The following is a 26,185-nucleotide window of genomic DNA, read 5'->3' on the forward strand; positions in this document are numbered from 1 at the left end:
CTCATTTGCCTTGTGACATCATTTGCCTTGTGACATTTCTTACGAATGTGACGCTTTTCATCGTCAGTTCACTGTTGCTGATGGTGAGTGAGATACTAACATGGAGATAAATCTCTGATAGGGGTGTTTTTCCGAAGGATCCAATTAGAAACAACGTTTTCAATTTCCGTTTTAAAATTTTAAAATCGGATCAGAACATCATTTTTTAAATTCAAAATTTTCAATATATTCAGAAATTTCAGAATCAGAGAAATTTCTGAAATTTGGAAACATAATTTGAAAATTCATATATATATATATATATATATTTTTTTTTTTTTCTAACTTTTTGTACATGTAATTTATTGTTATTTCTTAATATTGCTTATGTACAAAATTCAATTAATTTTGTGGTATACTGGCATGTTTATCCTTTTCAATAAATACAAACAATGATCAAAATGTATCCAAAACTAACAATAAGATGGAAAAATTGATTACAAAGTATGTAAGTTTGAGTAATTGGTTGTTAAAATTCAAAATATTTAGTTCTTGTACCGCAATAAGTTCGGAGTACTTCGCAAAATGCATTTCAAATTTCGTTTCAATTTTGTCGGAAAACATTGGGATTCAGGATTTCTGAGTTAAGATTTATAAATTTTACTGGCGGAATTGGAAACATCGTTCCAACTTGCACCCCTAATCCTTGGTGACACTTGCTGTACATTCTTTTGGAATTAATTTAAGCGGAATTTAGTGGCAGCTATGTTTCATGCTCGTGTTAGGGTTTTACTTCATTTGCAGGTTTCGCGAATTACTGACCTTCTCTAAGAATGTTCTGTTATGCATTGGTCTTAAGAGCTTTCGACACTGCGGTGCAAACGCACAAGCGATTGAGTCTTCTCTTCCGTCTTATGTGTAGATATATTCTAATTACACTCATTAATTCCAAAGCCTGAAATGATGAAACTAATCAAATGCAAATACCAGCTGAATACGAAAAGGATTACTACGATTACAGGACCGGCATCAAGAACAAGATACTACAAGGATTACTTCTTCAAACCACAAAAAACTGCATAAGTTATTAGCTTACTTTTCTATCGTCTTGTGTTCTTGTTTGCAGTTTCCTATCTTCTTGTCACGCGAAAACTGATCCAGCGTTTCATTCCTTCGATCACAACGCAACCAAATCTGAAACGACATACACTGTTCTGTCCTAATATTTCACCATGAGTTGAAGACAAGTCTGCATACTTGTAACTGCACCAAAAATCCACCCATCTGTTGTCTTGGCATTCCGGCCTAATTTTGATGATCGACTTAGAGGTAGAAACATCAACACTCTAGAAGAGGTAGAGCTGTTTTGCTGACTCCTCCTTACACTCTATAAGAGGTAGAGTCGTTTTGCTACCTCCTCCTTAGAGGTAGAAGGGAACTTGGTGACTAGGGTACTGATGAAGGAGAACATGAGCTTCCCTTTATTTCTTAAACACTTAAGAGCAACTGACTGGAATTGATTCACAGTGATGTGTGTGGTCTATTAAGGACTTCAACACTTGGAGGGAATAGGTATTTTTTGACCTTCATTGATGACAGGAGCAGAATGTGATGGGCTTACTTGCTGAGACACAAGTCTGATGTGTTCAAGAAAGTGGTTTTGATATAAAAAAAAAAACTAAGAAGTGATAGAGGTGGCAAATACACTTCACTGGAATTTGATAGGTTATGTGATGATGGAGGCCTAGACAGGCAATTGACAATAGCTTATAGCCCTCAACAGAATGGAGTGATTGAGAGAAAAATAGGACCATAGTGAAATGGCAAGATCAATGTTGCATGAGAAAGAAATGCCATATCACTTTTGAGAGAAGCTGTTAACACAGCTGTTTACCTGCTGAATTGATGTCCAAGGCAGCGGACAAGTTGACACCCCTTGAAGATTTGAGTGGGAGAAAGCCTTTTGTGAAACACTTGAATGTATTTAGTTCTGTGTGCTATGCCCACATAACTAGCAAAAAATGTGTGTTTGTTGGGTGTGGAGGTTGTGAGAAGGGATACAGATTGTACCCTTGGTAAAAAGGCAAAATGGATATGGGAGAACAACACTGAAGTGCAAATGTCTGTACCCTTGGTTGATGATTCTTCCGACAATGTACAGCCTGACACTCAGTGGAACCTGAGATGAGCGCAATGTATTAAAAGGAGGAGGCGTAGGCGAGGCATTCCATGGATAGCCTCACCTAAGCGTGAGGAGTGAGGCATGAGGCGAAGCCTCACGGGCCTAAATAATTTAATATATATTGTATATATAATTATATATTGAGATTAGAATACTAAAAAACTTGAAATATATGATTGGGATTGAGAATATAGGGTTTGAGGAATTGGGGGAATTGTGGAATTGAGGATGGGGTGAAATATAGCAAAGAGAATCGGGTATTGGTTGGTGAAATATATAGAGAAAATGAGATATTGGGTGGTGAAAATAGTAGAGAATTGGTAGAGAAGAAGGACTGTAGTTATTATAAAAAAAAATAATAAAAAGTTAGACTTGGCCAAAACGACATCATTTTAGGCCAAGGCTTTATATATATATAAACCTTTTTGCTTCCTTGCGCGGTTGGCTTCTTCGTGAAGATGCCACTACAACAAAGTTACAGAGCAGAGTTTTCCAGAAAATTTCAAATTTCAAGCAAGATTTTGGATCATGGAACACCCAGTCAACGCCTTAGGTGCCTAGGCACACCCCGACGAAGCCTAGGCGAGTTTCCTCCCAATCCAAAAAAACAGAGGCGAAATTGCCGAAGCCCTGCCTCCAAGGCCGCCTAGGCACGCCCTGAGGTGCGTCTTTTAAAACACTGGATGAGTGCTACGATTCAATCACTTGTTCAATCTCCTTAATCTTATCAGATGTCAACACCTCAAACTACCCACATGTTTACACGATTCAACCCCAAGTTTAGCTCCTACTGTGTTGTAGAAACAGAAGACATTGAAGAAACCAAATATGATGTAAAATGGAAGAAATCAATGGAGGATGAAATCTCAACTATAGAGAAGAATTCAACTTGGGAATTGGTCAATAAACCAAGGGACAAGCCTGTTTTTGGTGTTAAATGGGTGTACAAGACAAAATTTAACTTGGATGGGTCAGTGCAAAAGAACAAGGCAAGACTTATTGCCAAAGGGTACTCATAACAACCTGGAGTTGATTTCAGTGAAACCTTTGCCCCAATGCCTAGGTTGGACACTATTAGAACTATAATAGCCTTGGCAGCTCAAAAACATTGGAAACTGTTCCAATTGAATGTCAAAACAGCATTTCTCAATGAAGTGCTAGAAGAAGAAGTTTATGTTGAGTAGTCACAGGGTTTCCAAATCAAAAATGCATTTTTCCGGATCTTTCTTCTATTTTCTTTTTCTTTCGTAGTTTCTATCACTTCTCAAACTCTCTCTTCCCGTTTCTTCCCTCACTGTGAGCCACATCCACCACCACCTCTAGACTTGTTGAATTAATCACCCAAACCACCATCAAATTACTCTTCTGGACCCTAGAAACGTGAAACCATCATTTGTTTCCTGAAAATCAGTTCACAGACAGGTTGTAAGAACTTTGGTTTGAGCCGTACTTTTCCAATCAATTTCAAGCTTTTTTCCGACAATTTCTTAGTCTTCAAACAGGTATAATCTTATTCTACTCATCTCTAGCTTCATGTTGACATAAAGATTGTCCAATTTGGTGGAGAAATGAAGAGCTTATAGGGCTTTGAAAATTATCTACATTTTTTGCCATTTTTTTTGCGGAATTCGACGACATTCACCACGGCGGATAGCAAATAGCGACAGTGTTGACGACCAGAGAAGAGAGTAAGAAGACATGAAAGATTTCGTTAACCTTGGAATATTCCCTAACGCTGTCAGGTATATACCTTGAATATTCTGTTAGTTTTGATAAAGTTTTCCATTTGATCTTAGCTCGGGCATGGGAGCACGTGGTGGTGCATGGCCAAAAACCCAAAATGTCTTTCTTAGCTATTTTCAGTGCCCTGAATCTATTTTTGGCATCCATTTAGCGAAATTCAACCGTTTTAACCTAGTTTCGTAGTTGACCGCCACTTAAATTTGCGATTCACGGAAATCTGACTGTCGAATCGACATGAAATTTTAGTATATTGTTCTAGAAGCACAAGGAGACCCTTAGGAAGTTATGGATAGGAAATTCAATGTGCAAATCTTCCGTAGAGTTACATAGGGTTCTCGACCCTACCGTTGGTGGTTAACCGATTGTTGACTTTTGGTCAACGTAAATCGAATCCATCTAGAATGTCCTAGAGGACGTGTACAACGTCAAGTTATGATTTTGGTCAACGTGTGCCAAATCCATGTAGGATGTCCTAGAGGATGTGCACAATGTAAAGTTATATGTTTTATCGCTAACATTCTGAGACACGACTTGATTTTTTGTTCTATGCGACGATTTTGTACGTGTGTGCCTTGATCATTGTTCGAGGGTGCATTAGGACAGATTCTAGGTGAGTGACTTTAAAATATGTGGTATCTATTATTACCCTAAAAATTCCTCTGTTAGTATCCTTGGTGGATACGGCATGGATTTATAAATGTGTTTCTACTAAATTGTTGTTTTTTAAATTATGCCATTGATCTATTTATGCAACGTGATTTAAAATGTATATTTGAAATGTTTATGAAACATCGATCTATTTTATAAAACGTGATTTGATATACATATTTGAAATGTTTAAGAAACGTGAGGGTTAGTAGGGAATCGTTAACCCATGGTTATAGGGAGTTGTTGCTTTGAATTTGTGTCATGTCCCACTTTGTTGAGCCATTGTAAACTACGTTCCTTGAATTCTACTCGCTTTTGTTGAGTGGTCTAGTTCCCTGCTCTGTCTGGATTCCATTGAGTGGTCCAAAATTGTATTCTGTTTGGTTCTGTTGAGCGTTCCGAAACTTTGTTGAGTAGTCCGAAATCCTTCTCCTATTTGGTTCCGTTGCTTATTCGGTTCCTTTGATTCGTTGATTCCTTGGATTTAGTCTCGATTTTAGAATCATAGAGGCTGTAGGCTTCAACCAAACTATGTTGATTTGATAACCTTTGTAGTTGATTTAGAAAGGCCAAAGGATGCCTGGGTGACTCATTCGGGATTTTCAGTGTGTTTATAAACCATGTATTTTTCCATTTGTCCGTATGTTGATTACATCCAAGATTGTGTATTTCAAGTCATTATTGTCGTACAACTTCTTCACCTTCGACGATTTTGCAAAGCTTTTATAAAATATGATTTGATGAACGTTGTTTATAAACTGTGGTCGATGGACTTGTTTTATAATTATCACATATGCCAGATTATTTTCACTCACACGAGCTTCACAGCTTATCTCAGTTGTTGCTTTGCCTGATGCATCATCTGCTCAGTGTAGGAGGCGATTGTGCAGGTGAAAGGTAGTAGATACGAGGAGCTTTTGGGGAAGTAGTTTAGAGTTCAGAGTACAAAGATTGGAGTAATTTGGTCACCCCTATATTTTCCTTATGTTATATTTTTGGACTTTCTTTTATGGGTTAGTTGCTTCTATTGTACATCTGTTTTAATTATTTGTGACAGAATTCACCAACTTATTTTATTGTGAATTTCAGTTCATTATTTCTTGTTTGTATTTCCTCGCACCCCTACAATCGAGTGTTGTGCGTCAATCCTAGACATATGTCGAGATCGGTGTGTGACACGTTTTCTTGTGCTAAAATTTTCACCATTTTTTCTCATTTTTGTTTATTTAATTAGGATTTTTTTATTAATCAGTTCTTATCATGACAATCATGAATTTGTGTGATCTCAAATCATATAAGATTTGGGAGCACTCTAGTATTTAAGGGAACTATCGATAGAAATCCATCGATATCCAAGTGCAAATCTCCGAGCCATGTCACCATAATTGTTGTTTTCTTAAGTTTGTAAACCTAAGTGCAGTTTAGACGAAAAAGAGGTTAGGATTTCGAAGAAGTATTTTCATGTTTGGCCTCCATCGGGACCTATTTAATGAGTGGGAATCCACGTTGGTTTGAAAATTATGAGACTTGTCCACGTTTCATTAAAAAAAAAAATGACCATAAATGTTACGTAGACATCTAACGGTTTTTTTTTTTTTTTTTTTTTTTTTTTTAACTTGAGACGTAACGAAAGTGATATTTTATACACATTGGTTACTCTTTCGGAATATTTAAAAAAGTTGAAACTAATCTGGAATCACATCAAAAGATTGAAAAGTTTTAGATGGTGTATTCAATTGAGATTTTGAGAGATTTTAATGGATTTATAAATTCATGGAGTTTTAAGGAGAATTAATTGATTTGTAGAGATTCCATGACTTTTTTAATTCAATTTCCTCAAAATCTTAGCGAGAAAGGTGGAATTTGTGAATGTTTAAATTGCATTACAAAATCTCTCTAAGTCTCTCAAATTCCTCAATTTTTTTTTCCGAGTACATCGGTATTTTTACACTAGGGTGAGGGGGAGTTTGGCTAAGCCACACAATGGGCAGCCTAATTCGGTATCGGATTCGCCATCCATGAGGTTCGAACCTAAGACCTCTCACTTCTAAGCGAAGAGGAATACTATCAGACCGTGATATTGAGTGACAAATTCCTCAACTTTTTAAAATTCTTTAAAATAAATTCCTAATTGAATACACCTAGAATGTTATAAACTTTTTTGAAATCCTAATTGAATATATCCGAAATTCTAAGAATTTTAAAAGAGGAAAACTAATGAAAATGACTTGAAAACTTTGAGTTTTAAAAATAATGACATAATAAAAGGTAAAGTGAATAGTACTATGATTGATTTTTTAGTGTAAAAATACAAATTTTTGTTAAAATAAATAATATCAAAAGTTTTTTGTTAAAATTTCCTTTTAAAAAACTATCGCATATCCTAAATTCTAGAAACCAAGTTAGAGAGAAGAGTATGCCTTTTCCCCTTTCCAGAGCAAAGCTAGTACTTTACACCTCATACAAAATCCCAAAAATCCATTACTCTAAACGAGAATCTAGCTCATTACACCGTGTTTGTGTGTGTGTGTGTGTATATATATATATTAATGAAATACAGGTTATATTATTAATTTATTATTATAATAATATTCCAAACTTTCAACCAAAACAAGTTACATATTAGAATTACTACATGGTCCAAGTTGGACGGCTTCAACACTCATTTTCCTTTGTTACAAAACTAGCAAGTTTAAATTACCAATTTACCCAAAAAAGGAAGCGGGCCGCAAAGATTCTCTCCTCGACCGTGCAACTTGCATGAAACCCCGCCTTATTGTCCTCAACGGCCGAGAGAAAGATTCCATTTTCAATGGACACTTTAAATTTTCGATGCTCTGCTCTCATCAGAACATTTCTTTAAAATGACACAAATATCGTGAGAAGTAAGTAATGCTACACTAATTATTCTTTTTAATATTATATTTGTACAATTTTTTTAATAAAAATAGATCTAGCACACGTGTAAGTCACACCAATTTTAAAAAATAGTACAAATGAGGTATATTTTTTTTTATTAAAAATTAGAAAATAAGAAGTAAAAAAAAATAAAAAATTGGATTTAGGATAGGCTTATTATATTGAAACCCCATATATAGTTGAATACACTCCACATACCCCACATTTGCTTTTTTAATTAAAACCTATTTTAATACATCTCATTTACTTTTCTATAATACTCTCACACCCCACACTCTCACCGTATACTTTATATTTTCTATATACACCCTACACTCTTCAAATCTTAAATGCAAATACATAAGGCCATCCAAAAATACCTTCGGTGTAAAAGTTGAAGCTGGTGTGATTTCGATTTTTTTTTAATTTTTCTATTGGAGTGGTGCCAACAATTGTTTGATTATTTGCATGTGTGTTATCCCTTCATGTTTCTCTATCCCTTCCATGGAAAGAGGTGGAAGGCTGTGGGTATTTCGTACCAGTAGATAAATAAGATGATTTTCACAACAATGGATGAGGAAGATGAGGAGGATAAAAATCTAAAAAAAATATGGCAGCTACATAAGTGTAGAGCTTTATATAGAGTAGGAGTAGTGGCACTGGGGATTAAATAAATATTAGGGTTGATGATGATGATTCCTCTTCTTTTCCTTTGATCAAATCATGGGAATGGATTTAGTAATTGAATCATTGAATTAGAGGAAGAGATTAGGTTGTTACGCTGCTTTTAAAATCAAGGGATCTTTGTGATCTAATGTGGCTAAGGTTTATTATGTGTGTGATTCTCTTCATCAATCATATTTTTTTTTTAATGGATATCATTCATAACATAGCTCGATATAGTTGAAATCATAAAAACAATGAAAATACGAAGCCTTACCTCATGTAAAGTTTTCAAAATGTTGATTTCACGTTTCATTCGTCAAGAATAATTTTTTTCAATTAATGTGTTTGTAGTTTCATTAACTCTACAACGGAGGATGAAAGTGGTTTTGAGAGTTGAAGAGATAAATAAACTTGGGATATACATATGAAAAGTAATTTGGATTTTTATTTTTAAAACCTTGTAAGGTCGAAATTATCATTACATATTAGGTATGCAAGTCATTTAATATTAAACTAGCCTTTCTGCACGCGCTGATGCGCGTGAGAAAGGCCTTTTTATCTTGCTATAATCAAATCACGCAAGAAAAAAACAAAATAAAAAATCCAACTTTAAGATTCTTTTTGGCCCGAAGCAACAATCTTGCTCATAGAATGAAACGAAAGCAGAGAGAAACATGAGAAGGAAAAATGAATTTGATGAATGGTAGACAAAAGTTGGATGGCGAAAGAATCAGTCGATGTTGAGGAAGAATTTCGAACTTTTGTCACTGATTTGGTCGCTCAATTCTTCTCCCGATTTTGGTATGTTGGTTGTTCTTCCTCCGGAGAAGCACCAAGTTTTCACTGAAAACTAAATAATCGAAAACAGAAATGAAAATGAATTTGGTGAATAGTAGACAAACACTGGATGGAGAAGGAATGCAAAGGAAATGGAGAATCCGAGATTGAAAGTTACCTGCGATAAGAATCAGTCGATATATAAACTCCCAAAACAATTATATGGCTTCACCAACACAATCACCAGAGAGATACCCAATCCTAGTTCATAAATTTGCAAGATAAAAAAACATAACTATGTGCTAGAAACAATGAAAATAGTGTGGTGATTGAAAGCAGCCACTAATATCAAAAGTGAATTGCTCTAGTTGGGAGAAGCAAAACATGCGAAAAACCCAACCGCTCCCTTCCTTCTTGTGTTGGAAATTCCTCTACTCTTGTCGAGTTTCTAAGGCAACGAACCTTACAGTTTTGCAGGAGGAAATTCCTCTGCATGGAATTATCCAACACTTTTGTGTCCTTCCTTCTATATATCTCTCATCCCGCAAACTGCTTCTTTTTGCACGATTAGGGCATTTCTTTTCCTCCTGAACACCACTGCACGTTCGCGTTTATCTCCCCTTCCACGAAACGGTTCCCCACGTTTATCTTCTCTTTTCTTTTTCTTTTTTCTAATTTTTAATTCTCTTTTTGTTTAACATATTTTTCTTTTTTGTTTTTGACAAAAATACCCCTGTTATTTTGTTTCTATTATTTTCAGCTAGTTGTGAATTTTTTTGTTTGAGGGGCTTTATAGTCTAATTATTTTTTGTGAAGTTTCGAGACACCAAACTGCCTTCCTGACTTTTTAATATCCGAGATTTTAATGAATGATGTATTCAACATGCTGGGGGTGCTAATAAAAAATGCTTTTAGAATTTTTATTTTTTATTTTTTAAATTTATCGCCACCTTTGGTTGACCGCAAAACACAAAACACGCCTGAGGTCATACCTTCTAGAAGTCAAAAGAAAAAGAAGCTCAGCCCCTTAAAGACCAAACGCCCACAATTTCTCCACCACCAAACTCCACCTCCTCCAAAGCGACAACCGCCGCCGCTCTTTTCCACATTTCTGATCCTACCCCTTATTCCTCTGCCAATTTTCGCTTCTGGGTCGTTAAGAAACTAGGTTCTTCGGGGCAATTCGGGAACAAAACATGCTCAAGTTCATGCCGCCTGCCGCTAATTCGGGGCTTCCCAGAAACGGGTTTAAGCATACCAAGTCCGAGTCCAACATCGCCACCATAGACGTTGGCGGCCAGCTCTTCCAGACCACCAAGCAAACCCTGAACCTTGCCGGGCCGGACTCGCTCTTCTCCCGGATTTCCGAGTTGGCCTCAGCTCAACTCGCTCCGCCTTTCATTGATCGAGACCCAGAGCTCTTCTCGATCCTCCTCTCGCTTCTCCGAACAGGTAATTTGCCCTCAAAGGCAAAATCCCTTGACATCCAGGACCTAATTTTCGAATCCCAATTTTATGGCATCGAAACGTTTCTGATAAATTCGCTGTCGAACCCATCGCATTTCGATGCTTTTAACCTCGAAAAGTCTTTGATTTTGCCCTTGAACGGCCGAGACTCGCCGTCGTCGATTGCCACGACGCCGTTTGGTTCGGTCCATGTTGCTCACGGCAGCAAAATCACGTCTTTTGATTGGTCGCTGAAGAAAAAGTCAACGATTTTGACCCAATTCACCGCCGTCGATTCGATGCTGGCGATATCGCCGAGGACGGCCGCGGTGGGAGCCACGGACTTCTCGGGGCTCCAAATTCTTGACCTTGAAAATGGGTTTGTGAAGGATACTCTGAATTGGGAGAATGTGACTCGGTCCGGGTCAACAGTACAAGCAATTGGATCATCGCCTGAGTTTCTCTTTGCTAGTTTCGAATCAGTTCGGAGGAACTCGAATTCGATTATGATATATGATTTGAATAGCTTGAGCCCTGTTAATGAGATTGGTCATTACGAAATTTATGGTGCCGAGATTAACTCAGCAATACCGGCCACGAAACTGAAATGGGTTTCGGGTTATGGTCTGTTGATGGCGTCTGGGTCTCACAGTGGACCTTCAGGAGTTTTGGGCAACATTAGATTTTGGGATACAAGGTCTGGCAATGTAGTTTGGGAGATACAAGAGAAAGTTGATTGCTTTTCCGATGTCACGGTTTCAGATAACTTGTCATCAATATTCAAGATTGGTGTGAATACAGGCGGGATGTTCTTTGCGGATTTGAGAAACATGGGTTCGGAGAATCCATGGGTTTCTCTTGGTGAAACGAAGAAAGTAGTAAATGGGAAGAAGGAAGGTTCCGGGTGCAAGATTGAAAGTCATGGAAGCCAAGTCTTCTGTAGCAAGGGAGGAAATGTAGATCTATGGTCAGAGGTTGTGGTGGGCTCTCAGAAGAGCGGTAAAAACGGGACGGAGGTGGAAAGGCTCTTTAGGAAGAATTTAATGGGGAGAATGAAGGATATGGGCGGTTCCAGGATAACAAACATGGCTTTCGGAGGGAACAAGATGTTCATGACCAGGAAGGATCAGCAAACTGTTGAGGTCTGGCAGAATTCAGCTCGAGGTTTTTGATCCAATAGAATTGGTTGGGAATTGGTAGATAGTGATGATATCATCCAGAATCAGTCACATTTTGTTGTAACATTATTTCCTAGCTTAATTTGTTTGTAAATGATCTTGTAGCTTGTGAAGTATATCATTCTTTTGTGTGATACTTTTACAAGTTTGCCAATTGAATATAAATGATTTATTGGAGGAATTTAATGAGTTCTAGTTATATCATTGATGTTTACCCCCTTTCATATTTTCTTTGCACTGAACCTTCGTTGACAAGTTTCCGTTTCTCTCTATATTTTTCTATATATTTTTTGTGTCTGGAGCCTGGAGGTTGTGATATTATCTGATTCTTTTTTGCTTAGCATGTGAGATGGTTCCTTGTCTGTAATATTTGGTTTTAAGATTTCCCAAATCAAATATGGTTAAAATTCATATAATTTTAAGTAGAGAATGGCCTTGTTCTGTGTGATGTAGCTGTTTCACATGATAAACACTAATGATATTGTGCATCTTGTTTAGGTGACGTAAAAAGAAATTAGTTATTGCAGAAGCAATTATATGCTGTCATGTCTTTTCAAATTCTTGTCATGATCTCTCTTAGTCTTCTTCGCTGTTGTTGCTTGTACTTTTATGGCCATTGCAGGAACAAAGAAGCAGAAATCTGCATTTTGAAGCTTCAGTAGTTCCCCTATCTGAAATTAAAGTGACCGAATTGCCAGCCTGCCTCGCTCTCTTACGTGTGATACGGACTGATGCGGCGTAACTTGGCTTGGTGATGGGATGTGATACTAGTTATGATAATGTAAATTATGTTTGCGTCAACATGGTGAAACGTAATGGGCCCTGATGAAATTCTAAAAGTAAAAGGAAGAAATTGAAGCTGAATTTTCAGTGGTGAAGGCCAGAACTGAGGTCTTAATCTCCAACTCCATCTCCAGCCCAAAATCGATTATTCGGAGCCCGCATCCCAGATTGGCATGACATTTCTGCACCAGTTCCTGCCTTTAGAGCAGATCCACCGGAGGGTTTTTTGCCCAGCACCCTGTCCAATTAACAGCCCGGCACCTTGTCCAAAAGCTCCAGCCCGTGAAACAGCCTGGCACCCAGCCCATGTCAGGCAGCAGGCTAGCCCATTTCGGACAGACCCAGAAGCCGGTCCAAAACGCTGGCGTGTGCACAACACTCGCTACTGGGCGCGAGTAGGAGACAGCGTTGCAGGCGGCGGGCCCTGCGTCTCAGCCCAACTTGGCTTCAAACAGCTGAGGGCTACGTGGCCCTCCTCAGAGTCTTTGGATTTCCAACGGTAAAAAAAATTTAAATTTGATTTTTAAAATGGACCGTCCGATCATAGATCAACGGTCCACGTTTTTTTCACCAAAAATAAAATTAAAAAAAAAAAAGGCCCAACGGTCAGAATTTTGACCGTTGGCCGCATGGCAGCTGATTGGCTGTTGGATTTGATTATTTTTCAAATCCAACGGTCCAGATTAATTACAACATTAAAATTTATTAAAAATTGTGAAATTTAAAAAAAAAAATACAGAAAAATTGTAAAAAATTAATTTTTTTTTCCTATAAATACCTAACCCTCATCTTTCACCTTACACCACATTTCAATATTTTCTACACTTTCTACATTTGAATATTTTGTACACTTTGAGAGAAAAAAAGGGCTTCGTGGAAGCTCATTGAAGATGTTACGTTGTGTGAATGTTGGGTTCGCACTACTCATGACTCGATTACGGGTAATGAGATGGATAAGCGAGAAATGTAGAGTAAAATTACGAAATCGTTTTGCGATGTACATGGAAAAGATGCCAGATCTAGTCAAGGTCTTCAAGGTCGTTGGAAAAAACTCAACACATCCTTTACTTGTTGGAAAAACGCGATCTCTCATGCTTCTGGTAATCTGCGTAGTGGGACAAGTTTAGCGGATGAGGTAACAATATTTTTATTTATTTATATGCATTCCACCCACATCAATATTTTAATTTATTTAATTTCTTATGTAATTTCTATGTAATATGCATTCCACGCCCATTAATATTTTAATTTATTTATTTGTGTTACACCCGTATTTTTTAATACTATCTTATCCCACATTTTTATAGACACTACAAGCACAAGCATTCTACAATGCAAAGAACCGTAACAAATCATTCAACAAATGGGAATGTTGGCAAATTGTCAAAGATTGCCCTAGATACAAAATTGTGGCAACCGGTCCAGAAGTTGTCATGCACGGTATGGATCTACACAGTTCGCCAGAAGCAGACACAGCCGAACAAGAAGCCAACACATTTGAAGACACGGAAGGGACGCCTGAAGAAGTGCTAGAGACCCAACCGACTCGTCAGTCCCTCAGGCCTCAAGGTAAAAAGGCATCAAAGAAAAAAGGTAGTTCTTCCAAAAATGACTACACTAAATATATGGAGGAACTTGCTCGTCAAGATGAACTGAACATGGCATGGGAAAAGGCTAGAGATGAGGAAAAAGCTACTGCTATGGCAGCAATAATAGCAGCTACTGAGGCTCATGATGCGGCGACTGAGAGACAAAGAGAAATAGTTAATTGAGAGAATGAGATGATTAGAGAAGCACTTCATCGAGAGAATGAGATGCTTAGAGAAGAAAGGATGGCTCAAACAGATCGTGACACTATGAACAAGTCTCTAGTATGACTGTCTCCGAATTCAAAATATTTTTGGACATTAGAAAAAAGAGATGTCATGCGAATGAGGCGTGCAAGAGATGCCGAAACAAGTCAAGGGGGTTCCAGCTACAAAAATCCTAGCAACCAAGATCCTAGCACCACATATCCTAACTCCACAGACTTTGTATAATTTCGCATTTATTCGTACTACTTTATTTAATTTGTTATGTAATTTCTTAACATTTTTAGAACTTTATTTAATTTCTTATGTAATTTCTTATTTATTTTTAGAACTTTATTTAATTTCTTATGTAATTTCTTATTTATTTTTAGAACTTTATTTAATTTCTTATTTATTTTTAGAACTTTATTTAATTTCTTATGTAATTTCTTATTTATTTTTAGAACTTTATTTAATTTCTTATGTAATTTTTGTACTTTATTTAAATATTTGAATAAGATTACATAAACTCACCAAATAAACGTTTAAAAAAAAAATACCAAATAAAATTACATAACCTCACCATTTAAACTTAAAAAAAAAAAACACACTAAATAAGATTACTTAAAAAACAGTACACTTTATTCTTCAACCACAAGCCTTATTTTAATTATCTTTGCCTTCGTGCAATCCCCACTGATGGTCAATCAAGTCATTCTGGCGGGTTATGTGCCAGTATGGCTCTTGCAATGAAGTGTACCGCTGAACGATTAATTCATTGTAACGTCTATCCCGTTCCAACGGCTCGTGTTGCACGGGATCTTCGGTCTGGTCATGAGCATAGTAGATTTGTGTTATTGAGTTGTTCATCGGATCCGGCTCGTATTCATCGACGGCATCATAATCATACTCGTCTTCAACAATCATATTGTGGAGAATAATACACGTCATCATGATGGATCGAAGAGCCTCGACATCAAACATTCTAGCTGCAGCCCTGACAATGGCCCAATGAGCTTGCAGGATACCAAAACAACGCTCGACATCCTTCCTACACCCTTCTTGACACTTTGCGAAGTGTTTCTCTTTTTCACTCTGCGGATGTGGCACTGTTTTGACAAATATTGACCACCTTGGGTAAATACCATCTGCAAGGTAGTATGGTCCCTCGTATTTATTACCATTAACCCAATATGTGCATCTCGGTCCATTTCCTTGTAGCAGTTCGTTAAACACTGGAGATTGGGCAAGGACATTTAGGTCATTCTGAGCTCCTGGAACACCAAAAAAAGCATGCCAAATCCATGTATCAAAAGAAGCCACCGCTTCCAAAATGATGCTTTTGGCTCATTTTCTGTCGCCATAAGCTCCTTGCCACGCACTTGGACAGTTTTTCCATGTCCAGTGCATGCAGTCGATGCTTCCAATCATGCCAGGGAAGCCTTGCATCTCACCCTTCCTCAGAAGCCTTCGCATGTCCCTTGGCGTGGGTTGCCGAAGGTACTCATTGGTGTAGAGGGCTTCAATTGCAGAGCAAAACCGCATTAGGGACTCCAGAACTGTTATTTTTCCCATCCTTGCAATCTCATCCACTTGATCTGCAGATGCTCCATATGCAAGCATTCGCAAGGCAGCCGTAATTTTTTGCTCAGGAAGAAGACCTAAAACATGAAAAACATCATCTTTTGCACAAAATATGGATCATGGTTGCAAACATCACTCATGATTTTATCGAACAAACTTCGTTGCATTCTAAAACGACGTCTAAAAACATGATAAGGGAAAACACTGTTGGGAATAAAATAATCTTCCAAGAGATCTTTACCTCGTCTTTCCCTTCTTCTATCGATGTTTGCCGCACGTCTGGGTTTGGCTATCTGACCCATAGCTTCCATGATACGGCGGGAATGTGAGGCCCTCCGCCTTCTATGGTGATCATCCTCATCCTCATCCTCCTCCATTGCAAAGGCCTCATCTCCACCTCCACCTTGGTCAAGATTGACCAATTCTTCCTGTTGTGCCAACAACCTTTTCTGCTGCTCTTGCAACTGTTTATACGCTCTCCTTGAAGAAGATATTGTAAGAACTCAAGATTTGAAAACGATAAAGAAGAATTCTGAGCTAAAAAAAAAAGATTGAGTTTAGTGTGAGGATGGATGTAGGGATGTAGGGTTTATATGGACAAAAAAAAAAAAAGATGAGGTTCTGGACAATGCCACGTGGCACTACGTGATTGGTTGAAAATCTTATCGAAATCTTGGCTAAATTATTGTAAACAGGAAGTGACACGTGGCGTGTCGGGATTGGTTGAAAATCTTATCAAAAATCTATCTACAAAATAGTACGTTCAGATAATGACACGTGGCGTGACAAGATTGGTTAAAAATCTTATCGAAATCTTGCCTAAATTATTGTAAACAGGAAGTGACACGTGGGTTGTCGGGATTGGTTGAAAATCTTAGCGGAAATCTATTCACAAAATAGTACGTTCGGATAATGACACGTGGCGTGACGAGATTGGTTAAAAATCCTATCCGAAATTAAAACTATTTTATTTATTTATTATTTTATAAAAAATTTATTTAATAGTTTAAATGGACTGGGTGCCAGCACATTTTTTTTGAGGTGGAGATGCTTTGGCCTATTACTGTTCATTAGGGTATATTACTGTTCCCTGAAGTGGATAAATGGGTTGGGTGCTGGCGCAAAGTCTTTAGGGGTGGAGTTGCTCTTAAAGAAGAACGGTCGTGGGATAATTGATGCGAAAATAGTTAAGCACACAAATTAACCCTCTTGTTGTCAAATTGTAGTAAGGATGCAAGTAGGGATCGTTCTGGACCGGGGATTAGGAGGGCTTGCTAAAACCTCTAAACTGACTCAAAAACATAAAAACAAAGTTAAAAACGTTCACAAAGACTCAAAGGACTCGAAACAAGTTCAAAAGACTCAAAACTGCCTAAAAACACTAACTAGGCAGTTTCTGACTCTAAACACAATTTTGGACGAATTTAAGATTATAGGTTGATTCAAAACACTTTAAAACAAAAACTAAACAGATTCTAAACACTATAGAGCAAGAAAGTAAAGGGGGGTTTTGATTTGACGAAAATTGAAATAACAAAACAAGTTATAAAACTAGGCAGATTGTAAAACGAAATTTTGGAAACAAGATGATGGATGGATTAGTTAGAGGTCCATTCTCCACACATGACACGTTTGTTTATGAATCGATTTTCCAATTGCTTTTCATTAACTATGATGCTCAACACCCCAAGTTAACCGTGATGCACTAATTAACCCTCAGATTTCCTTATGTCATTGAATTGGATGATGCATGCAACAATTCAAATTATTCTCCAACGGTCCTCAACATGAATGCATAGAAGAGATACAGTGAGAGATCATTATGCTCTATGAAAATCATAAGTGTTGACGAGGCAATTGTAACTATGAATGCATGATACTCTTGCCAAGAATTCAATTAACGCGGTTGTGACTAGCAACCTTCACTACTCATGTTTATAAACTTGTGACGATTAGGTGAAACTCATTCATAAACTAGCATCGAGTTCATGCATGAAAACTAAGTATGCATCCTTAATCAACATACAAGAACAAGTTTTGAATAAAACAGATAATTGAATTGCAATCACAACTTAACAAATCACAATTGGAAGAAATCAATTCATATCTCAAACATGTTCATGGCTTCAAACTTTCCCCTAACTAATTAGGGGTTTAGCCACTCATGATTACAGCAAACTCAGAAAGTAATAACAAAGTAAACATTGAAAACAAGAACGAAGTACACCTAAGAACGCCCCAATTTGCAAGCATGAAACGTTCAAGGCCTCATTCCTCTCCTAATTGCTGCGGCACAAGGGGTTATTGTGAGTTTTGGGGGTTATGGATGATGTAGAATGATGGATTTAGGTTTGGGATGGATGTAGGGGACGGCAAGGGTTGGTTTTGGGCAGAAAATATGGAGAATAGTGAAGTATGGATGTGTGTAGAGGGATGGGATGATTTTCTGGCGTGAATGATGAATGAATGAATCACTTTGTGGCTGCAACAAGGAGGTTTTATTATAGGATTTCAGGAATTAAAACCCTAGGTTATTTAGGTAATCAGAATTTAAGTCAAAAGCTTTTTGAAATAGGAAATCAAATCAGAAATTTAAAGGAAACTACCTAAAAGTTGCGGCAATGGCATAAAACACAAAAGGAATGTGTTTTAATGCAATGAAATAGGAAAGAACCATCTCCCTTGCACGGCAAGGAAGAGGAAAGGTCAAGGGAGGTGCGGCTGTGATATAGGAAAGGTTTAAATGTCCTAAAACTAAAGGAAACAAGGTTCCCTTGCACGGCAAGGGATGATGCTAAAGGGAAGGTTTGACATGGTGCACGGCAAGGCTTGCATAGGAAATAAGTGAGTGTTTAATTCCCCAAATCCATTCTAAGAATCAGGAATTAAGTTAAATCCCTTTAGAATAGGTAATTGGAATCAGGAATTTAAGGAAAAGGGCTAAGTCTTGCGGCAAAGGGAGGAAAAGAAAGGGAAAGTGCAATTAAACTTGCAGATTTTGAGTGAAAGGGAATGTATATGTGCGGCTAAGACTTTTAAGAAAGGGATTGTGACATAATCTTGCAGATTTTGGGAGAGAAAATGAAGGTAAGGTGCGGCACAATTTAGGACATGTCTAGGGCTTCTAGAACATGTGATTTAGGCAACCAACATTATTTGGAAACTTCAAAAATGGACACCTTCACAAATGGAAACTCCCAATAATGGAAACTGGTTTCCAATTCTTGATTCCTCCTTCTTCCTTCGATTCTAGGCTCACTTGGTCTTCAATTTCGTCCAAAAGACTCCAAAATGCACTTCTTTGCTCCTTTAGCCCTTAGAACCTGAAAACATACGAAAATGGCTTAAAAGACTTAAAGAACTAAGAAATAACAACGTAAATGCACAAGAACAAGCCAACTAAGTCGCCTAAATATGCTCCTATCAATAATCGGTTTGATTGCAGACAGCAAGATGCAAATCAGGCTTAATTTGCGAGGACAACACTAAGGGGGAGGGCCCGCTTCTACTTTAATCAAAGCTGAGGTACCATGGTCAGCTGGAAGGGGTACTCTATCTGATAAGGACCGCGTGTGGAAGACTCTGAGGATTCTGAACAAACTGACACCGCAGAAGTTTGATCTCTTTGAACTTATGTACCCTGCCACGGAAGGGGATTCTCTATCTTTCTATTTCTATTTTTTTTTTATTCTTTTCTCTCACATATTATTTTTTATTTTATTGTTTTTATTAAAAAATTAATATAAAATATTGATCTGATTTAACTATAATCGTTTAAATAAAAGAACATCAAATAATAGAGAGATTATAAAAGTAAATAATCCTTGCCATTGCATCGGCTGATATTTTAAGAGAGGTTCTGCTTTATTTTCTTTTTCTATTATTTCTCTCTTTTGTCCCTTTTTTGCCCGGAAGGGTGTCTCTCTCTTTCTTTTCTTGTTTTTTTTATTATTTCTTTCTCTCTCTCCATCTTTTCCTTTTCTTTATCTTTCCCGTCCCTTTTGCCCGAAAGAGGGTCTCTCCCTCTTTCCTTTTCTTTTTCTTTCTTTTTCTTCCTTTCTATTTCTCCCTATCTTGTCTTTCACTTTGGCCGAAGGGGCTACATATATATATATATATATATATATATATATATATATATATATATATGCTTATATTGCATGATATTATATGAAAAGAAATAAAAAGATAATCTGAGCACTTGGCCTGATTGAGCTTTATATTGTATTATATTATATAAAAAGAGGCAAAAAGAAAAAGAAGAATAAAAAGAATAGTTGCCCAAGTTTCTCTCTTCTCCCTCTTTTTCTGTGTTTTCCAATTTACCCCGACTTGGGGCACTTTTCCAGTTTATTATCTTTGAAACGGACAAGGATACTCCTATGTTTTTTTGGTATCAACGAGAAGGAATACAAGCCAGGCAACAACATTCTTTCTAATGCTAGTTGCACTACCAATTGCCTTGCTTTCCTTGCCAAGTTTATCAACGACAGAAGGGCTGAAGAGGTAGACGTGCCTCTTCCTTCAACATCATTCCTAACAGCATTGGAGCCACCAAGGCCGTTGGAAAATCATAGCAAACAAAGTTGCCCTTTCTGATCAGTACGTGGAAGGCCATGCAAAGGAATGATGACTTTTTGATGCTACAAGTTCATACAAGTTTCTCAATGGCTTTCCAAACCAAGCATTATTCCCAATTGCTACAAAAGAAAATATGGCTTGGTGGCGAGGCTTTTTCCATGTGTTCTTCATACTCAATCTTCTGGAAGAGCTTGTGAGAGTTGTAAGTTTCGCAAACTTTGCTCAAATTTATAAAACTTGGGGGGCTTCTGTCTACACCTAAAATGTGTCATTCAGGCTAAATATGGCAAATATGGCATTTGGAGGATGATGGGGGCAAAACATTGAACTTGGAGAGATATTTGGCTTCGAGTGGGATAGTTTAAACATTATAATATTGCTTTTCCCTTTCGTTTGGGTGGTGGAGGTTTGCCAAGAGTTTTGTTTAAACAAAACAATTGCATGCTTTCAAGTGGATTGGAAAGCACATAGACATTCCTGCAGAAGACATGTGAAAGAAGCCAGCTTGCTTCTTTTAATTATTAGTTTATTGCAAGTGGTGGAGACATGTGCTAGAAACATGTGGAAATACAAGTTGCCCTTTTTAGATATTATTCCACATGCAAGCTAGCAAATGAAATGCATTCGGGTTGGATTGGTGTTGTCAGCAATGAGGCTTTTTCAAATCTCTATATAAAGGAGCAGAGGCAGAAGGATTATGGACACTCAAATAACCAATCAATCAACTCTACTCAAATCAACTCGTTAGCTTCCTTGTAGACATTTAGCTTTAGCCAAGCATCCATTACTTTCCTTGTTTATTAGCTCTGCTACTCACTAGTAGTATCGATTTCCTTTGTAGTTCATGTACAACTCATTTTCAGTCATTTAAATTACAAGCAATCCACAATACCAATCATTTACTTTCCTCTATCAGTTGCACTTCCAGCAACCTTGCCATTTACATATTGTTCCATCTCTTCATATAAGAAAAGTCCTTATCTTTAAGGCAAATAAAGAACCTTGATTTGAGCCACTCCCACTTAATGGCACAATCTCTTGGTTGGAAGTCGAATTCAGGCGCAACCTCAATCATTCAAATCTCGTCTACTAGTGGCATCTAGTAGTGGCGCGTCTGCACCCACCAATTTCATGTTTGAGTAAATTTCTGGCATGCCCGCGAGGCCCATGGTGAATTTAGGGAGCAAACACCTTGTTTCTTGTATGCATAACTTAAATTGTGGTCTTCTTCCTGCTCTTTGCCCACCTGATTCGGTGAAATTTAATATTCCGGCTCTGCTGAAACGGACTTTCACCATCATTATTATGCGGTTCTGCATTCTCTTTTGATGTAGCAGTAACGATGGTTACTTCACTTGGTTAACAATTTGCTCAATTTGCTCATCTGCAAACTAGGTTTTTATCAACTCGAACATGATGAGGTACTCAGCAACTACAAACTACAACCCACACATGCCAATATATTGAGAGTCTATATTGTTTTATTTTGTTTGTTCAAAATATACCCCGAAGGCAAATTTCTGGTTCCATCCCTGATTATGACTTTGACTCCCAATGATATATATTTTTTGGTTATTTATTTGAGCTATTCAAATTCTTTCTCGTTATTTTTTTCACAAGACAAAGAAAAAGAATGCTGATTGCCTTGCTCTCATTCTGTATATCTCCCGCTATGAGGAAGGTGAGACACTTGGTGGTCAATTGAGATAATACAAAATAACAGCATTTTCGAACTCATAGAAACGATATCTTAGTCAGTAATTTGAGATGAGTAACACTTTCGAATTCAAAGTATTCTAGTCTTGAACATGGAGAGAAAGCTCTATTATTGGAGTTTACAAACTCTCTGTTTTAAGAGAGTAACTTACATGAAACGAGTTTATTGACAAATAGCGTCCAAGTCCTGTCCCATCCATGTCGATAATGGCTAGATGACATTGGCTCCACAACTAGCTACTAGACATTGAATATTGCATGTGGCTAAGTACAAGACCCATTATATTTTTATGGATAATGTTAGGAAGATCAAAAGAGGAAGATGTCTCTTGTTTCCTAATAGTTCTAAGAAAGATTCCAGAGAGTTCTTCCCAGGCCTATAAATATGTGTACATATCCTTTGTATTACTCATACTTGGTTGAGATATCTATAAAGATTACTTGTTTATATAAGCTTCCTTTGTTTAGCCTATATTCTTGTTTGAGTCATCCTAAAGAGTAAGTAAAGATCTTAGTTAGTGTAAAGCTTAGTTTTCCTTTTGACCCCTAAACTCATAATAATTGTTAGACTTTGGCAATTTCTTATATGACCCCTTACACAACACGTAAATAACATGAAACAACAGGTTTCGAGTTGATATGATAACTAATCAAGTTGTTATCGGGTCATACTATAAAAACCCGTTAATAACGAGTCCTTAATAGGTTTACACGTGGGTGATACATGGGTAACCCGTTTCAATATGTTAAGAAAAATTTTATTTTGATAATTTTAATTTTTTAAAGGGTAAATTACACTTTCATACCTCAGGTTTAGGGTCTATTTCAATTCCTTTTATACCTCAGATTTGTGGTCTATTTCAATTCCTTACAACATTTTTAAAACATTTCCCTTTCATATCTTAAGTACTATTTTATTTCAAAATAATACCTCTATTATATTTTTATCCATTGATACGTTAAGTACTTACGTGGTTGCCAAATGTGTGTCACACATCAAATTTTTTTTTTGTTTTAAAAAAGATACCTGAATCTTCTTAAAAAAAAATAAATAAAAAAAATAAAAAAATAAATAGAGGCTGAACCCGCAACCCCAACCCACCCAACCTGAAGAAGAGGATGAGGAAAAAAAACAAAAAAAACCCATCCCTTCCTTGCAACCCACCCAATTCTTCCCCCTTCCGTCTTCCCCAAACCCCCCACAATCCATACACGCCATGATTCTATCGGATTACGAAACGGATTGGTTGGGATTTTAGAACCAACAATGGGAGAGAAGATGCAGAGCAGGGGATCCAGTGCTCGTCTCTCCGGCATCGTTTTCCGGTCTCAGATCCCGACGCTCTTGGTCTCCATGTTCGCCACCTTCGCCTCCATCTACGTGGTCGGTCGGTTCGTTCTCTTTCTCTTCTCTCTCTGCAGTCTGCACCCATTTGATGTTGCAAAAAAATGGATTAGACCCACGCGTTAAATTTTCTTTCTTTCCCTTCCTTTTTGTTTGATCTGGGGATTGTGTATAGGCTAGGAAGAGGTGTGGGCTAGCGGGCGGGGGATGGTTTAGGGGGATCCGGCTTACGCCCAAAAATTTCAACTTTTGAAGCATCAAAAAGTAAAACTCCTCGAATTCAATCATGCCGATCAAATCAAAATCATGGTGCTTTTAGAGAGAGAGAGAGAGAGAGAGAGATTGAATTGGAATTGAAGAGGGAGGAAGGCGTACCAGTAGATTTTCTAACTTTTTTATTTTATTTTATTATTATTTAGAAGATTAAGGTTTAAAAAAAAAAAAAAAAAATTTGGCACGTGGCACACTTTGTCAGTCACGTCAGCATTTAATAGATCAATGAATGAAAGATGTAACGGATGTATTATTTTGAAATAAAATAGTACTTAAGCTATGAAAGTGAAATGTTTTAAAGATGTTGTAAGGAATTAAAATAGATCCTAAATCTGAGGTATGAAAGTGTAATTTACCATTTTTTAAACTAATAAAATAAACTTACTATAAAATACAATAGCCATAGTGTGTGTATATGTATTATATGAAATATGAAATATGTATTAGGTATTCTTAATTCAAGTTTTATTTATTTATTTATTTATTTTTAGTATAAAAAAATATTAAGTAATTTTAAAATACCAAACATATTAAAAAATTAATAATTTATTTATAAGTGTGAAAAATGTTACAAAATAGGCAAACTTTCGTGATTGTATCCTCTAAGGTTTAGGATAGTTACATCACCGTGTGAAAGCATATATAAACGTTTGTGATTGTATTCTCAACCTTGAAACGCAACTCCCTTCATTTTGTATATCCTTGAACATTTGGTATTTTGTAGTAATGTACTAATGTTTTTTTACTAAGCTCTTATTTTGGGGTATGTAATACTTGAAAGAGAAATGTTTTTTTTTATATGTTTTGAAGTAATATTTATGTGACAATGTGATATATGTCACAGCCTGTCCCAAACTTTTATGATTTTACAAATTTTAAAAGTGTGATTTTACGAAAACATCCTAGAGGTAAAGGGTTTTTGGCTTTCGTTGATCAGTGTATAGTAAGAAGTATGAAATTCTTTTAGTGTATTGCTAGTGATTCGGTTTTTATTTATTCGTAATTCTATTTATCTTCTTAGCTTCCGTACTGTGCATATGGTTACGTCACTCTCACGTGACGACCAGCATGCCCTCCTTAGCTCGGGGTGTGTCAATATGCATATACTAATTTGGTATTATGTTTTCTATTTTTTTTGGGTCAAATTATATTTTTCATTTTCATTATTTATTGATTTAAAATATTTTTTTTAATGAGTAACGGGTGGTTCATATTACTTGATAATATTAATGGGTCGATTTCGAGTCGGGTTATATTACCCCGTTTACCTTAATAGATGTTACACGACACGATCTGTTAAGATATCGGATGTGTTACGAAAATGACACGAACAAGGGAAACACGACACTAATGCCATGTCTAATAATTGTTGTTGTCTAATTCTATTTTGTGCTGCACTATATTTCATAATTTAAGAAAAATAAACGAAGTTAGTAAAAATGACCAACAGAACAACACAAGATAAAATCTGACAAGAGCATTTGTCATTTGAGTTTAAGGGCAAAAATGAAAATTTGGTTATATTTAATAAATTTTGTAGAAAATTGAACGAAGTTATATAATTGAAAGACAAGAACCTTCAAATATGGGTTTAGGGATCACTAGTATAAAAAACCATTTGCTGGACGACACCATATATTTGTCACGCAAAGGTTGAAAAAAAACGCAGATAGAGGGAGATTTGGTGCCAACATCTTGCACAACGACCATTTTTCCGCGAAAACTTTGTGCGATGAAGTGTTCATCGCCCAAGGTGCTGTGAAATGGTAGGTGAGCCATTTAAGGCCAAGTAATTACCACAAGCTTTGCGCGACAAAGAAGTAATTACCATGAGCTTTGTGCGACGAAGTCTTCGTCGTGCAAAGGTCCCACAGGTATAAAATTACATATTTACTCTCCCTTTTCTCACATATTTTTCTCCAAAGCCCTCAAGTTCTTCTTGTTTTCTTCTTCCTCAAACCCCTCATATCGGAGATACAACTCGAGTTATACTTTCATGAACTATTCCTGTCATTATATTCAATGTTGTTTCTAGTTAGGTCACTAAAACCTCATTGATATTACATTAAACTTTCTAAAATATTCGGGTCTTATAATACGACCCATAACATGAGGAAAGAGCCACTGAGAGGTACAGTATTACTCCGAAAGTGAACAACAAAATATATATTGGACGACTTTTCTTGCCAAACGTTATGGACTGATTGCAACGACGGTCCTCGAGATAAAAGCAACGCCGTATAAGCTGGTATGCTCAAAATAAATGTTGGTGGTTAGCTGACCCAAAAAATGGATTAGACCCATGCGTTAAATTTTCTTTCTTTCCCTTCCTTTTTGTTTGATCTGGGGATTGTGTACAGGCTAGGAAGAGGTGTGGGCTGGCGGGCGGGGGATGGTTTAGGGGGATCCGGCTTACGCCCAAAAATTTCAACTTTTGAAGCATCAAAAAGTAAAACTCCTCAAATTCAATCACGCCGATCAAATCAAAATCATGGTGCTTTTAGAGAGAGAGAGAGAGAGAGAGAGAGAGAGAGAGAGAGAGAGAGAGAGAGATTGAATTGGAATTGAAGAGGGAGGGAGGCGTACCAGTAGATTT

At 37.0% G+C, this 26,185-nt stretch overlaps 1 protein-coding gene, 1 long non-coding RNA gene and 1 pseudogene across 3 annotated transcripts; all 3 read left to right on the forward strand.

The window, feature by feature from the left end:
* Window positions 1–9,840: 9,840 nt before the first annotated feature.
* On the forward strand, window positions 9,841–11,698 carry LOC137711480 (BTB/POZ domain-containing protein At5g41330 pseudogene; annotated as a pseudogene). The gene has a single exon (XR_015963595.1). The product of XR_015963595.1 is annotated as a BTB/POZ domain-containing protein At5g41330 pseudogene (transcript).
* A 1,574-nt stretch (window positions 11,699–13,272) lies between these two features.
* LOC148696276 (uncharacterized) lies at window positions 13,273–14,147 on the forward strand. The gene is made up of 2 exons (XM_088695155.1): window positions 13,273–13,435; window positions 13,608–14,147. The coding sequence occupies exon 2, from the start codon at window positions 13,734–13,736 to the stop codon at window positions 14,070–14,072; it is 339 nt and encodes a 112-aa protein (XP_088551281.1). The 5' UTR covers window positions 13,273–13,435; window positions 13,608–13,733; the 3' UTR covers window positions 14,073–14,147.
* A 5,688-nt stretch (window positions 14,148–19,835) lies between these two features.
* On the forward strand, window positions 19,836–21,830 carry LOC148696277 (uncharacterized). Its single transcript, XR_015963596.1, has 2 exons — window positions 19,836–20,457; window positions 20,532–21,830. It is a non-coding gene; the product is annotated as an uncharacterized LOC148696277 (long non-coding RNA).
* The last annotated feature ends 4,355 nt before the right edge of the window (window positions 21,831–26,185 follow it).

Source organism: Pyrus communis, chromosome 6, assembly GCF_041283825.1.
Source record: "Pyrus communis isolate YQ-2024b chromosome 6, ASM4128382v1, whole genome shotgun sequence".
Taxonomy (NCBI): domain Eukaryota; kingdom Viridiplantae; phylum Streptophyta; class Magnoliopsida; order Rosales; family Rosaceae; genus Pyrus; species Pyrus communis.

Bases quoted from the DNA above. Each gene is read 5' to 3' on its own strand.
- LOC148696276 (XM_088695155.1), top strand. From the start codon at position 13,734: ATGCACGGTATGGATCTACACAGTTCGCCAGAAGCAGACACAGCCGAA.